This window comes from Equus quagga, unplaced genomic scaffold, assembly GCF_021613505.1.
Source record: "Equus quagga isolate Etosha38 unplaced genomic scaffold, UCLA_HA_Equagga_1.0 73442_RagTag, whole genome shotgun sequence".
Taxonomy (NCBI): domain Eukaryota; kingdom Metazoa; phylum Chordata; class Mammalia; order Perissodactyla; family Equidae; genus Equus; species Equus quagga.
In genome coordinates, this window is record NW_025802777.1 from 2,852,423 (window position 1) to 2,866,133 (window position 13,711).

A 13,711-nucleotide genomic window follows, 5' to 3' on the forward strand; every position below is an offset into this window, starting at 1 on the left:
CAGAGCAGTGGTTACCTGGGGGTGGGGTGTGGTCAGCAAGGGCTGGGGGGCAGGCAGAACGAAACAGGGCAAGGAAACTTTGCGGCTCGATGGCAATGTTCATCAGCTTGTTTGGGGTGATGGTTTCAAGGGTGCGTACATATGCGAAAACTTATCAAGCTGTACCCTATAACACGAACTTTTCACTTTAGACCCATTTTATCTCAATAAAGCCGTTAAAAAACTCAAAAGTACAAGATAGTCAAAAACGTAGTTAAAGAATAACATGTGATATGATCACATTTAGGTTAAAAAAGAAAAACGAAACCAACCTCAGCTATGCTAGGTGCATGGGGATTGATTTTAGTATTGTTCTACAATGCCCAAGATTATACACATTTTTTCATGTATTACGTCTATATATACGCACAATAAAAATATAAAAAAACCCAACAAAATAAAATTTTCTTCAACGTACATGTATTACTTTTATAATCAAAAAAGTTGTATACTTTTTTTTAAGTTTTTGAAAAATAGCACCAATTGAAGATTGTCAGACATAATGCATAATGCAGGAAACAACTGCATTCTCACATTTGCTAACCAGCTCCTCAACGTTAAAGGAAAGTTGATTTAAAATTACTTCTGGAGGATATTTTCTAGAAATGCCATTCACCGGACATTTATTACATATACCACTAATTCCACGGTCATAGAACAGATTTTCATTTTTTATGTTGGATTTATTTATGAGAGGTCATACTAGGCAGTGATGAAGAGCACAGACCCCAGGGCCAGACCCTTGGGGTTTAGATCCTAGCTCCCATTTATGAGCTGTGTCATCTTGGCCAAGTTACTTCTTTGCCCCTCAGTTTCCTTATCTGTAAAACGGGTATAATAATAGCATCTACAAGTCACCAGCTCATATGGATAACCAAGTTAAGAGAAGTTAAGCACTTAGCATGGTGCCTGCAAGGAGGTCAGTGCTTCCTAAGTGTCAGCTGTCAACATACTGTTATTTTAAATTCTTTCATCCATGCCTTGGGTTAAAATTTTAATTACACATTTTCTCTGCCCCCCAGAGAGTCCAGACCCAGTTGATAATGAATACCTGAGGAAGAGATATCAATTCACCAACTATAAATATTATAATGGAGGCCGGCCCGGTGGTGTAGTGGTTAAGTTCTTGCACTCTGCTTTGGCAGCCTGGGGTTTGCAGGTTCAGATCCCAGGTGTGGACCTAGCACCACTGGTCAAGCCATGCTGTGGCAGCATCCCACATATAAAATAGAGGAAGATGGGCACAGGTGTTAGGGAGGGAAGGAGGGAGGGAGGGAGGGAGGGAGGAAGATTATAACGATAGGGTCTTTTTGGCCATAGCTTACAACATAAAGTGCACTGTCCCTTCAGATGAGTTAGTAGGCACTGAGATGCTTTCTGAGTAGACATGGTTTACTTGGAAGAGTGTTCTGGAGTTACAGGACAGGTTTTCTGGACCCAGAGCCATTTTGCTCTGCATACACATGAAAGCCACTTAATATCTGGGACCTCAGCGTTCTCTTCTTTAAAATGAGGAAGGACGGCTGCCTGATCTATGTCTTTGGGGGCCCCTGCCTTTGGCATCTTTTGACTGTATTCTAAGTAGATGGCAGAGCATATCTCTGAAACCCTGTTCTTAACAGCTAACTTTCCTATTTTAAACACGAACATGCACCAGATGATCCACTTTCAGACTGCAGCACGGAAAATTCAGTGAAGTGACTGCCACAATCCATGATATGCCTCAAGTTGTATAAGCTGAAATCTATACAGCTCTTGGGTGCTAAATGTCTCAATCTATAAAAAGAGATGGGTGGTATTTCAGAAGCTTTGGATCCATGAAGAGAGAGCTGTCAATTTTCACACTCTATTATTTTCCTAGCTATAGGAATCTTGGCCTGGGCAACAAAGAGATCTGGTCCAGGGATACGAGACTCTATGCTGAAGACTCAGGTTGGCCAGCTCTGTGGCACATCATGACCACTGCTGCCTTATTAATCTGGCTCTGATCTGAGACTAGATAGAGACTCTCCGTGGGGATGCTGGGTGAGCTGAGGAGAGGCAGGGGCGGCAGAAGAGAAGCATCTGAAGATCTTTTTCCAAAATATCCATCACCCCCCTACCCACCACCATTCTGATATCCCCTGGCTGCAAAAGTAGGTGAGGAGGTAGACCATGTGGCGTTTAAAAAGCTCCCCTGGGGATGCTAATCAAAGAGCTCCCACTTACTGCTCTTCCCACCCTGCCTCAGCCCTTACAGACAAGCCTAATGAAGGGCACCTCCCAAAGATTTTGGTTCCATCAACTGCTCGTTGGTGCAAAGATGGAACTTCCTCCTACTATAACACATAGAACTGAGGATAAAATATAACCCCCAACTTAAAAATATGGAGCTGAGCCCAGAAAGAGGCCCCAGGGCTGTGGTTCCAATGACCAGGGCGGGGCAGAAGACTTGACCCCAGCACTAAGGCGACAGATTTTAGAGCCGAGATGCCAGTGAAAGCCTCGCCCATTGGTGGAAGGAGCTTCTACCAACAAGACGGGCTGACTCTTTCTGAGGTCTAAGGAGGAGCGAGTGAGGAGGGCAAGAAACAATCTCCTATGGGAAATGGAGCCTCCACAGCTCTACCCCAAGCATGACTGGGATCTAACTTTACACAGCTTGGTGTCGAAATCCGAAAGGTCTCACGGTCTGAGGACACTCAGCTGAAACAAACGTAAAATTGCTTTACAGCAAAATTTTTACAACCCAAGGCACACTGAACTCTCTCAGAAGGAAAACAAGCACTCCCACTAAAGATAAGCTCACAAAAAAAATTGCCAAGCAAGTGAGAAAAAAATCCACGGTGAGAGAACAGTCAGCAGACACAAAAACAAGGAGACGCGCTCTCCATAAATGATAGAAAAATAGAAGAATTCGTTTGAGATTACACAACAGCTGTGTTTAAAGTGATTAAAAACTCACTAAAAATACCAATAAGATTTTTTTTTAACTAAACAAGCTGACTCAAAAGTTCATAAAGGAAAAGAAAATGAAGAAAGAACAGTAGGGAAGTTTTGAAAAAAGAAGAAGAAATGGAAACTAATACTATGAGACATATCAATGCAACAGAATAGAAAATCCCCAAATAAATATACATCTCCCAAATATTTGCTAGAATTTGGTATGTAATAGTGGGATTTCAAATTAGTGAAGAAAATATAGATTATTCAATAAATGTTATAGGAACAATAGGGTAGTTGTCTTGAGGAAAAAGAGGCTTCACCCACACATTCTGTGCGAAGGCAAACCAAACACAAAAGTACTTGAACAAATTACAAAAGAATTTTAGTGAGAAAGGCCATTTAAAATGTGACATTAAGTCCAAGGGCCTTAAAGCAAAACACTGATATATTTAAACATATACAAGTAAACATTTTTACACTAAAATTCATCCTAAGCAAAGATTAAAAATAATTGACAATCGAGAGATGAATTATAGTTGTTTTCTCCAGACAAATGGTTAATTACTCCATTACGCAAAGAGCTCCTACAAATCAATACCAGAAACTAAAAACCCAACGGAAAAAATGGGAAAGAGATATGAGTGGATAGTTCACAGAAAAGGAAAAACAAATACCCTTAAACATCTGAAAAGAAACTCCAGCTCACTCACGTACAGTAATACAAATTAAAACCACACTGAGATAGTCTTTTTCATCTATGAGATTGGCAAAATTCCCCAACATGTGACAACACCATGTTGGTGACGCTGACTGGAGAAACAGGCCACCATATACGTTGCTAGAGAACTGGGATAGCCAGGGATAAACGAGTATTACCTCTTGGAAGGCAGTGTGGCAACTTTCATCAAGATTACAAATATTTATCCCCTTTAACCCAGAAATTCTCCTTCTAGCAATCTAGCTTCGAGGTATACTTTCATATAGTGATAGACATTTATGAATGGTATCCATTATAGCACTGTTTGTAATAACAAGAGACCGGAAACAACCTAAATGTCTATCAATAAGGAATTGGTTAAATAAATTAGAGAACATCCATATAAGGAAGATCATCATGCTCAAAAACAAATCATTAAAAACATAACTTTACAGACTTATATGATTTCATATGACTACCTCTGAGGGAGTGGGGCACTATGTAATTCATTGTATCTTTTGAATATTACCTAGCCAGTTTTTTTAATTAAATAAAAATGACAAGAGATAAAGGAAATACAAGCCATAAGAAAATTATTACAGAACACCGCAGAAAAGTGAACTAGTATATTTGAAAAAGTACAAAATAGAATCTCTAAAATGAAAAGTACAGTCAATGTAACTAAAAACTCACTGAATAGGCTAAATAGTAGATCGAACATAGCTGAAGACAGAACTAGGCCAATATAAAATGCACCTGAGGAAAGCACACAGAACGCAGTAGAGATATAGAGAGGAAAATATGAATGAAAGATCAAGGGACACGGAGGAAATAATGAGAAGTCCCAAAGTTTATCTCACAGGAGATCCAGAACAAAGGATGAAGAATGGGTGTGAGGCAACAGTGGAGAGGTAACAGCGAAGAACTGATGATGAAAACCAGGAATGATCAGATTTAAGAGGGCACAATGAGTCTCAAGAAGATGAAAAAAATAACCTGTGTCTAGATACATCATGGTAAAACTTCAGAACACTAGAAGTTTAAAATAAAAGAAGTAGCAATAGCAGCCAGAGAGAAGAAACAGATTACCCTTGAAGGCATAATCATTGAAACTAACTGGGGTCTTTTCATCAGCAATAACGATGGCCAGAGAACAACAAAATAGCATCTTCAAAACAGGAAGGCAAAATGGTGGACCTAGAATTCCACAGGCAGCTGAATTATGATTCAAGAGTTGGGGCAAAATGAAAGCTACCTTTCAGACTTTTATAAAAGAAATCTTAAAGCACATTCTTCAGCAGAAAGGAAATGGCTGTGTAGTGTTCCATGGAACAGATAGATGACGATTTGTTTATCCATTCACCTTTGTTGGACTTCGGGCTGTTTTTAGTTTGATGAAAATGACAGTTTTATGTAATTAATGTAATTATTAAATGAAGTACTACTTCATTTAGTTTTATGAATAAAGCTGTTTCTGGTCAAGTCTTTGGGTGGACATACACATTCATTTCTCCTTTGCATATACCTAAGAGTGAAATTGCTGAGTTATCGACTAGGAGTATGTTTAACATTAGTAGAAACTGTCAATCAGTTTTTCTATGCATACTAAAGAATTTCAGCAAACTGGGAATCCCTTAGGGATTAAAAAGGAATTCCCAAAACCTACCCCGTGCATCATGCTCAATGGTGAAATATGATAAGCATTCCCAATAAAAAGACAAAAATGTCCATTATCATCATTTGTATTCAATATTGTCTCTAAAGGCATCACAAAAATAAATAAAGAAATAAATAAAAGATATAAAGGCTAGAAATGATAAAAAGTGTATCATTTGCTGATTATATTACAGCTTTCATAGAAAATCCAAGTGACTCTAACAGCTATTAAAAAAAGGAGAATCCAACAAGATGGCTGGATAGAAGATTAATATACAAAAAAATTGCATGCCTATATATCAGGTCTTATTACAACTACAGAAATTGAAACCATATGTTATAGCACAGGGATAGACAACTACACCAATGGGACAGAATAGGATGCTCAGAAACAAACCCACGTATATTATGGGTCTTGGTACATGACAAAGATGTTATTAAAATTCAGTAGGTACAATATTTAATCTGAATTAAAGAATTCAATCTGAATCTAATCAAGCTTCCAGACCAAAGTTCAAGTGTACATAATATATGATATTAAATAAATATGTTAAATGATACCATGAGGAAATACTCAAGCAAATCTGAATACGATACCTTCTACAAAACAACTGGCCTTCCAATTAAAGCTAAGAAAAACATTTTTGGAACAACTTGGGAAATTTTAGTATGATGTAAACATTACATGATATGAGACAAATATTGTTCATTTTTTAGGTGTCATAATGGTATTATGGTTATGTAAGAGATTGTTCTTATTTTTAAGAGAGACACAATGAAATATTTAGGGGTGAAATGTCATGATATCTGCAGCTTATGTGCAAATGGTTCAGCAAAAACTACATACACACATATACACTTACACCGATATATGGCAAAATGTTAAAAATTGTTAAATCTAGATGGTTGGCATGCAGGGCATCCTTGTATTCTTTAAGTCTTTTCTGTATATTAAATTTTTTCTTAATGAAATATTGAAAAACTCAGAGAGGAAACATATATTCAATAAATGATGCTGAGAAAGTTGAACGTCCCTATAAAAATTAGATTCCTACTTCACATTTTAGAAGAAAATGAAAAAAAGTATACAGCATCTTTAGAAGAAAAAGTCTCTACTTTCTTAGATTAAAGAAGAATTTCTTAAGGTACAAAGTAAAAGTGATAAGGAAGAGATTGGTAAATTTTATTTCACTAAATTAAAATAAAATGCAAATGAAAGACACCAAAAGCAAGTCAAAAAAAGCCAAAGGGATTACAAGAAGATATTTGCCATGCACATAACCCAGAAAAATTAATATCTCAAATACGTAAAGAACTCATACACAGCAATAAAAAAAGATAAGTAGAAAAATGTGCACAAGCTGTTAATAGAAAAATTCACCATCAGAGAAAAAGCTCAAACTTCCCATAAACATATTAAAAGTTGCATAGGAAGTAATCATATGAAGTAATCAGTTACAACGTGACACACCTAGATAGGCAAAAAACAAAAAAATATGATAATACGTTGAGGGAATGGAAATTTTTATATAATTCTGGTGGTCTGGCTGTTTTGAAGACAACTTTGACAGTAGCCAATAGCATTGAGGACTGGCATACCAAATCATCTAGGAATTCCGCTTCCAGAAGATCTTATTGACATGCACAAAGATGTTCACTGCAACACTATTTATAATTGCAAATATTAGAAAAAATGTTAATCAAAGAGGGCCTGGGTAAATAACTGGGTACATTTCTACAATGGGATACCACACAGCAGTCAGAATGAATGACCTAGTATTCCTATCAATATGGAAAATCCAGAAAACGTAATGTTGAACAATCAAAGCAAGCTGACAAAAGATACGCACAGTACCATTGCATTTGTATAAATTAAAAATACCAAAAACTCGAAAGAACCTGTGTTTTAAGTACTTATTTACGGGTTTATGACAGGCAGTTTCTAAAATGACTCCTGCTGATCTCTGCTTCCTGGTATTTACTCTTGTACCAGGGCTGCTCTGGGCGACCAATAGAATAAGGCAGAGTGATAGCGTGTCACTTCCAATATTAGGTCATAAAAAGACTGTAGCTTCTGTCTTGGGTGCTCTGTTGCATGCTCTCTCTCTCTGGGATCAGTTGCTCTGGAGTGACCAGGTGCCCTGTCTTGAGGACATTCAGGCAGGCTTATGTGGAATCCATATGGCAAGGAATGGAGGGCTCTGCTCACGACCACGTGAGCTAGCTTGGAAGCAGACCCTCCAGCCTTCAGATGGCTGCAGCCTCATGAGAAACCCTGGACCAGCATCATCCAACCAAGCCTCTCCTCAGTTCCTCAGCCGCAGCAAATGTGAAGGTCATAAAGTGCTGCTAAATTTGGGGCAAGTTGTTATCCACCAATAGATAATGAATCCAAGGTACTTAAAACAATGTAGTGAAGTTATAAGTGTGTGGTAACTATGAAAAACCATACACACCCATTTCAGGCTGAAGGGTAACTCTGGAGAAGGAGGTGAGTTGGGGCTTTAGCTACACTTATTTTTTATTTCTATGACAAATTTTTGAAGAAAATATGACAAAAGGGTAGGATTTGTTAACTCTGGGGGTTCCATAAGGGTGTACCCAGAACATGATTTCCTGCAATTTAAAACACGTTATAAATTAAAAATAAACTCTTTTAAAAAAGAACAAAAGGCTGGCTATCTATCCCATTTATTATGGTGCTACAGACCACCGTCTGGCTCCTAACTGCAGCCCTGAGGGAAGTAATTACTCTAATGGTTACAGAATTTGCACTGAAGGGAGGGACACAGCTGGGTATATTCCCATCACTGGTAAAATCTGTTTAAGAACCAAAACCTTAAATATATTTTTAAAAATAGCAACCAAAAAACTTACACAAGAGCACCTAACAAAGAATTCACGATGAAATGCAGGAAAACAATGTTGCTCTGCCTAGAGATGCTTAATATTAAACCATTTCCCACAGTGATCCACTTAGGAAACGTACGGTAATTACGCTGTCCGTGGTGCTAAGCAAAGCGGCCCGTGTGACGGCTGTTGCCATAGTAGCCCCTGCTTTAATGGTATTTAACAAGAGAACAGAAATTGTGGGGAAAATTGCTTTCGTTCTTAGATTCTCTGGGTTAAGAGAAGTAAAACGTTCACAGCTGGGAGCGACAGTAGCGTTTCCGGTTGTATGGCCCCAGCTAACACCGCAGAGAAAGTCCTTCCTCGATGACGACCTGATGAGCTGCAAGTTAATGCACATCTGAGAGGTACACATTTATTTACTCACCACTAAGATAAAAAAATGACACGTCCCAAGAATTCTGAGTCTATTCACTAATACAAAGTTAAAGAAGTCTGCATTGCTATTTAAGACGCTATATTGCAACGTACAAATGCGTATATGGGGTTAGTGATTTTATTTATATGGAATACGAACTGGCCTCATAGTCCAGACATCATTTTTTCCTTTTACTATTTCTCTTTTTCCTGTCTCCAAACTGTTATTTTACTTTTCAGGAATGACAGTATGTCGAAACCAGGATAGGAAGCATCACTTACTTGCTTTCTTGACCGGAATTCCCATTTTAAGACCATGATTTAGGGCGTGAGACATAACTGAAATCTCTTTCTCCTGAAGAAGTCAGCTGTGACCATTTAGCACTTTGCCTTCACACCCTCATCTCCGTGGCTCTCCTCCGAACTCTTCAGCTGGTTCTAAACCACAGCAAGGTCTGGTCAGAGCTGAGGCCACCAGCATGACCAGTGAGTATTCCTGCCTGTCCTACAACTTGATCTAAGGTTTAAGGCTTTTTTCATCAAACGAATTTCTGTTCCTTCGTACATGGTGATCTTGTATTTTACGACGACCCCGCCCCTGCAAGTTTTCTTCTGCTCCACCTCCTTGTCATCAGTTCTTTTGCTTCCTTGCATTTGCTTATTTTTTCTCTGCCTTAGCATGTTACCAGCACAACTTTGGGATTTCTGTTACTGACCCCAAACTGAATGTACCAGAACTTTTTTCAATCCTGCAAAGTCCTGGTTTGAAGCGCCGCAGCCCTCACAGCCACTTCCTCCTCGCACACTCTATCTCTGCTCGTCTCCACAACTCAATCTCGTGCTCCCTTCTATGATTTTCCTTTTCCTCGCTAGCCTGGGCTATTAGTCAGAACTGCCTGATCCTCCTACTAAACCGTGTGCTGTGGGAACGCTCCATTTCAAGCAAACTGTTAAATCTGAGGACATTCTCAAGTTTCAGTGGTTTAAGCATACTGTCAAATTTGTCATGCTCTCCTGGTTTCTCTGAACACCTGCTCAATCCTCAAGCTAGACTCTGCAGAATAATGCTGCTGTGTCATCCTCATATCATCTCTTCCAAGGAATTCTACGAGAAAAATGGGCTCCTTGGTCTCATTATTTTAGGATTTTGAGAAATAGCAATGACAGGTCTTTACTTCTTATTTCATAACGAAGATTTCTTCGAGGAAAAAAAAATACACACAGCTCACAGCTTACCTATGAATTGTCTTCTTTATTCATTTTGCTTTCACTGTAAAAAACTATAATTCATCCCTAAGGCCCCACAGTTTTAAGTTCAATATGAGAGAGAACTTTAATGACTCACATTTCTTGAGCATTGCCATGTGCCAAGCACCGGACTGAAAGTTTGACCATGGATTTTCTCACTTATTGCTCTCAGCAATTCCACAATACATGTTATTGAGAAGACTTTGATCATTGACAATGGGCAGGAGTGAAAACAATTCAACGGGAACAGACTTGTCACCAAGAAATGCTTCCAAGTTAGTTAAGTGACAAAAAGGACTCTAGGTAGGGCTCCCTGCCCACAGAAGGATCGCTTACCTGCACAGGGGCTTGCTGCAAAGCCTACCCTCTTCCGAGCTCTGTCAAAGACCACGTAGAAACCCTCCATCACGGTAGCACCAATCACCAGCGCATTCGTGGAAGGGGAAATGCCGAATCGGTAACATTCATAATTCAGGCCAGGCCCCATCATGGGCTGAATGTAAAGCTGTTTGTTTCAGAGGAAAAAGCAAACAAACAAGAAAAGCACAAATCAGGCGACATCACGGAATCGTGGAGGTCACAGCATGCTCAGAACCCTACGAGGTGCTGGGGGCAGCTAGAGGAAGAAAGAGGAGGAAATCCGCCCTGCCGTCCAGGAGTTGAGATCATAAGCATGGTGATAAACATCTCTGAAAGTGATAGAAACACGTACACCACCTGTAACTGTACACGGGTACACCCACACAGACGATGTCCATCTGTCTGTCCATTCGTCCATCCACCCAGCAGTTTTTTATTGAGCACTTTATATAGCCTAAATATTGTCCTCAGTGCCAGCAATGCAAGGATGAATAACACATAGATACTTCCCATCTATTGGGGAGCAGGTAGGTAAATTCAGAGTGGAAGTGCCCCAATAGGCCCCATCTGCTGGTAATGTTGACCAGCTAACTGTTCCCTCTTAAAACTCTTTCTTCACTTGCCCTCTAAGAGAAGGCACTCTCTTCTTCTTCCTAACTTATTGGCTGTTCCTTCTCAGCCATCTGTATTGGGTTTGCTTCATCTTCCTCACCTGTAAGCATCAGAGACCTCCTGTGCTCTGGCCTGCTCTCTGTCTTCCCTCCCTGGGTGACCTATGGTCCTGGGTGATCCATGATGCTAAGTACAATGCCTTTGCTCTGTGCTGAGACTCCCAAATCTTTATCTTTAGCCCAGGTCTTTGCTGTCATTGTCACAGTCTTACATCCACCTGCCCACTTGCCACTCAACTGGCATCTCAAATATAATATTTTAAAAACTGAACTTTGCATATTGTCCCCAATCTGCTCTTCTCTCAAGTTTCTGTCTCAGTAAATCAATGACACAACCAGTTACTCAGGCCCTAGACCGCTTACCCTACATCCAAACCATAACCTGAACCTGCAGGCCTTCCTCTGAATCTGAATCTGATCACTTCTCCCATCTCCATCGCTACCACCCTGGCCCAGGTCATTAGCATTCTCTTCTCTCATAGGCTACTGCAATGGTTCCAAACTGGCTGCCAAATGCCATCTTTCCAAAGTGCTGGTGTTATCCTCTGTCAAAGAGAACTTCCGAGGAGGCAGCTTGGCAGATGTAGGATGACTTCCTCAGCATGAGAGAGAAAAGCCCTCCCACTCAGAGAGAAGACACAGCACCCACAGAGAAGCCGTCTGACAAGTGTGAAGACCATGTCATGCAGATGCTGTGCTGCGTTCAATAAACACCAGATGTGGCCCTTGAGATGCCCTGCAGGCGAGAGTCTGCGGCAGGGTAGGGGGGGAGGGTGTAGTCAAAACTTCAAATGATTAGTGAGCAAGTCAGCATCATGTCAGTAATGACAACCCCTCTGCTTTTTAATGGCGAAAAGAAAAGGGTGGCTCAATATGACAAAATGCTGAGTATTTGAAAGAAAGCAATAAAGTGCGAAATGAGTGAGAAAAAGGACCTTGTGGTGAGTAATGATTAGCCCTAAAGGGCAAAAGCAGGAAGAAAAACTTGGAGGAAAAAGGTCTGACTGATGATAGACTGAGGCCTGGGCCTGGGGCTGGAGGGAGGGTGAGAGGGCTCGGGAGGTGGTGATTTTGGAGGGAGCAGGAAAGACTGAAGGGAGCCCAGCAGGGAGGGGCTGTGGTATGAGGACTCTGAAGGGGAGGATGCCAGGTGGGAGGCAGACTGAAGATTATCACAGCGTGGCGGAGCACTGGTCACTATGTCCAGGAAGCACACAAACACTATTTAAAATTTGAACAGAAAAGGAAACCAAAAGTCGTGCTGGGGAAAACCTGTGAAATAAAACCGACGCCTGAAGAAGATGAATGCCATTGCGTTTGCCACGTGCAGAGAAGACCAGAGGGAGAGGAGTCTCAAGGCAGGGAGGCAAGCAAGGACCCAGCCAGACAGCCAGCAGCTGCTGTGTCCGGGGAACTGCTCCCGCAGTCACAGCCCTACACTGATGTCTGTAAACCCTCTTCAAGGCACGGAATCATCCCAGCCTTCACTATATTTTTGGCACCGAGGCATCTAGTGTATGCGAGGCTCCTGGGAGAGCCTCCACACACGTGTGTCACATGAATGAGTGGTGCTAAGCTTGATCTGTGTTAAATGAAATACCCAACTTCTCAGGATCAACTGAAATTAGGAAAAGGTGGGGGACACTCAGCTGCCACCGAAACACTTTGATTTGAGGTTCCATAAGCAGGACCTAGGAACAGCCACGAACACACACACATCTACACACCCCTACCTTCGAATGAACTCTTCCATAATAAACCCCAAACCACAACCAAATACGATGCAACCAATGATCCTGATGCAAACACGATGCAAACCGAATTTGTATCTTTTACTCTGCCCTCCCTGTGTGCGTCTCCGCTGACTTCCAACCAAAGTTCCAGGCTGTAAATTCTGTAACATGTTGGGAAAGCTGCAGTATTGCTGGAGCTCGGAATAAACTGTCTGCCTTAAACCGAAATAGCACAAATTGACGAATCCATGGTATTTAGACTGAAACTATTTACATTTTTAGGGTTATGTGAAAAAAAAAATCCGAATTTGCCTGTGGGCTGGGGTTGGGGGCTGCTTTTGTAAACAGGCCAAATAGGATTCAGTCCATGTGTTTTCTGAAAAGTGTTGGGGACAGACAAAAGTTAAGATAATTGCCTTTCGTTTTTTTAAAGATTGGCACCTGAGCTAACTACTCTTGCCAATCTTCATTTTTTTTTTCCCTTCTTCTCCCCAAAGTCCCCCCTAGTACGTAGTTGTATATCCTAGCTGCAGGTCCTTCTGGCTCTGCTCTGTGGGACGCCACCTCAGCATAGTCTGATGAGCAGTGCTATGTCTGTGCCCAGAATCTGAAGAGGCAAAACCCTGGGCCACCAAAGTGGAATGTGTGAACTTAACCACTCAGCCATGGGGCCGGCCCCAAGATAACTGCCTTTATGTGATCTTTTTGCACTAGTAATCCTTTGCCCATCTACTACTCCTGATGCCTGAAAGGTCCTGGGTAGGGACCCCATTCTAAACCTTTGGTGACAAGGAGCCCTGAGGACAGCCCTAAAGGGATCAGGAAGGGGGCTGGGCAGGCAGAGCTGGGGTGTTAGGAGAGGACCCCTCAGTGCTCACCCTGAGGGGTGTGTCACCGGCAGATGGAGCTTGGACGTTGTCATCAGGAGATCATTCACAACTGCCTGGCTAAGTCCTTTCCAACACGGCAATGGAAAGCCAATGGGACGGCGACGTGGAATAAATCAAGACAACAGCAGGGAAAGCAGGTTTTTAAAAATTGAAAATGTGAACATGTCAAAGACAACCAAAACACATCTACAGGGGCCGGCCCCGTGGCCAAGTGGCTAAGTTCGC

The 13,711-nt window shown here is 41.1% G+C and overlaps 1 protein-coding gene across 1 annotated transcript in view; it reads right to left on the reverse strand.

The window, feature by feature from the left end:
• LOC124234270 (beta-secretase 2-like) overlaps positions 1-13,711 on the reverse strand; it is an 88,449-nt gene that overhangs the window by 14,312 nt on the left and 60,426 nt on the right. Inside the window, exon 8 of the mRNA XM_046651519.1 lies at positions 10,169-10,337. Within this exon, the coding sequence (XP_046507475.1) occupies positions 10,169-10,337 (169 nt within the window). The remainder of the gene's footprint in view (positions 1-10,168; positions 10,338-13,711) is intronic.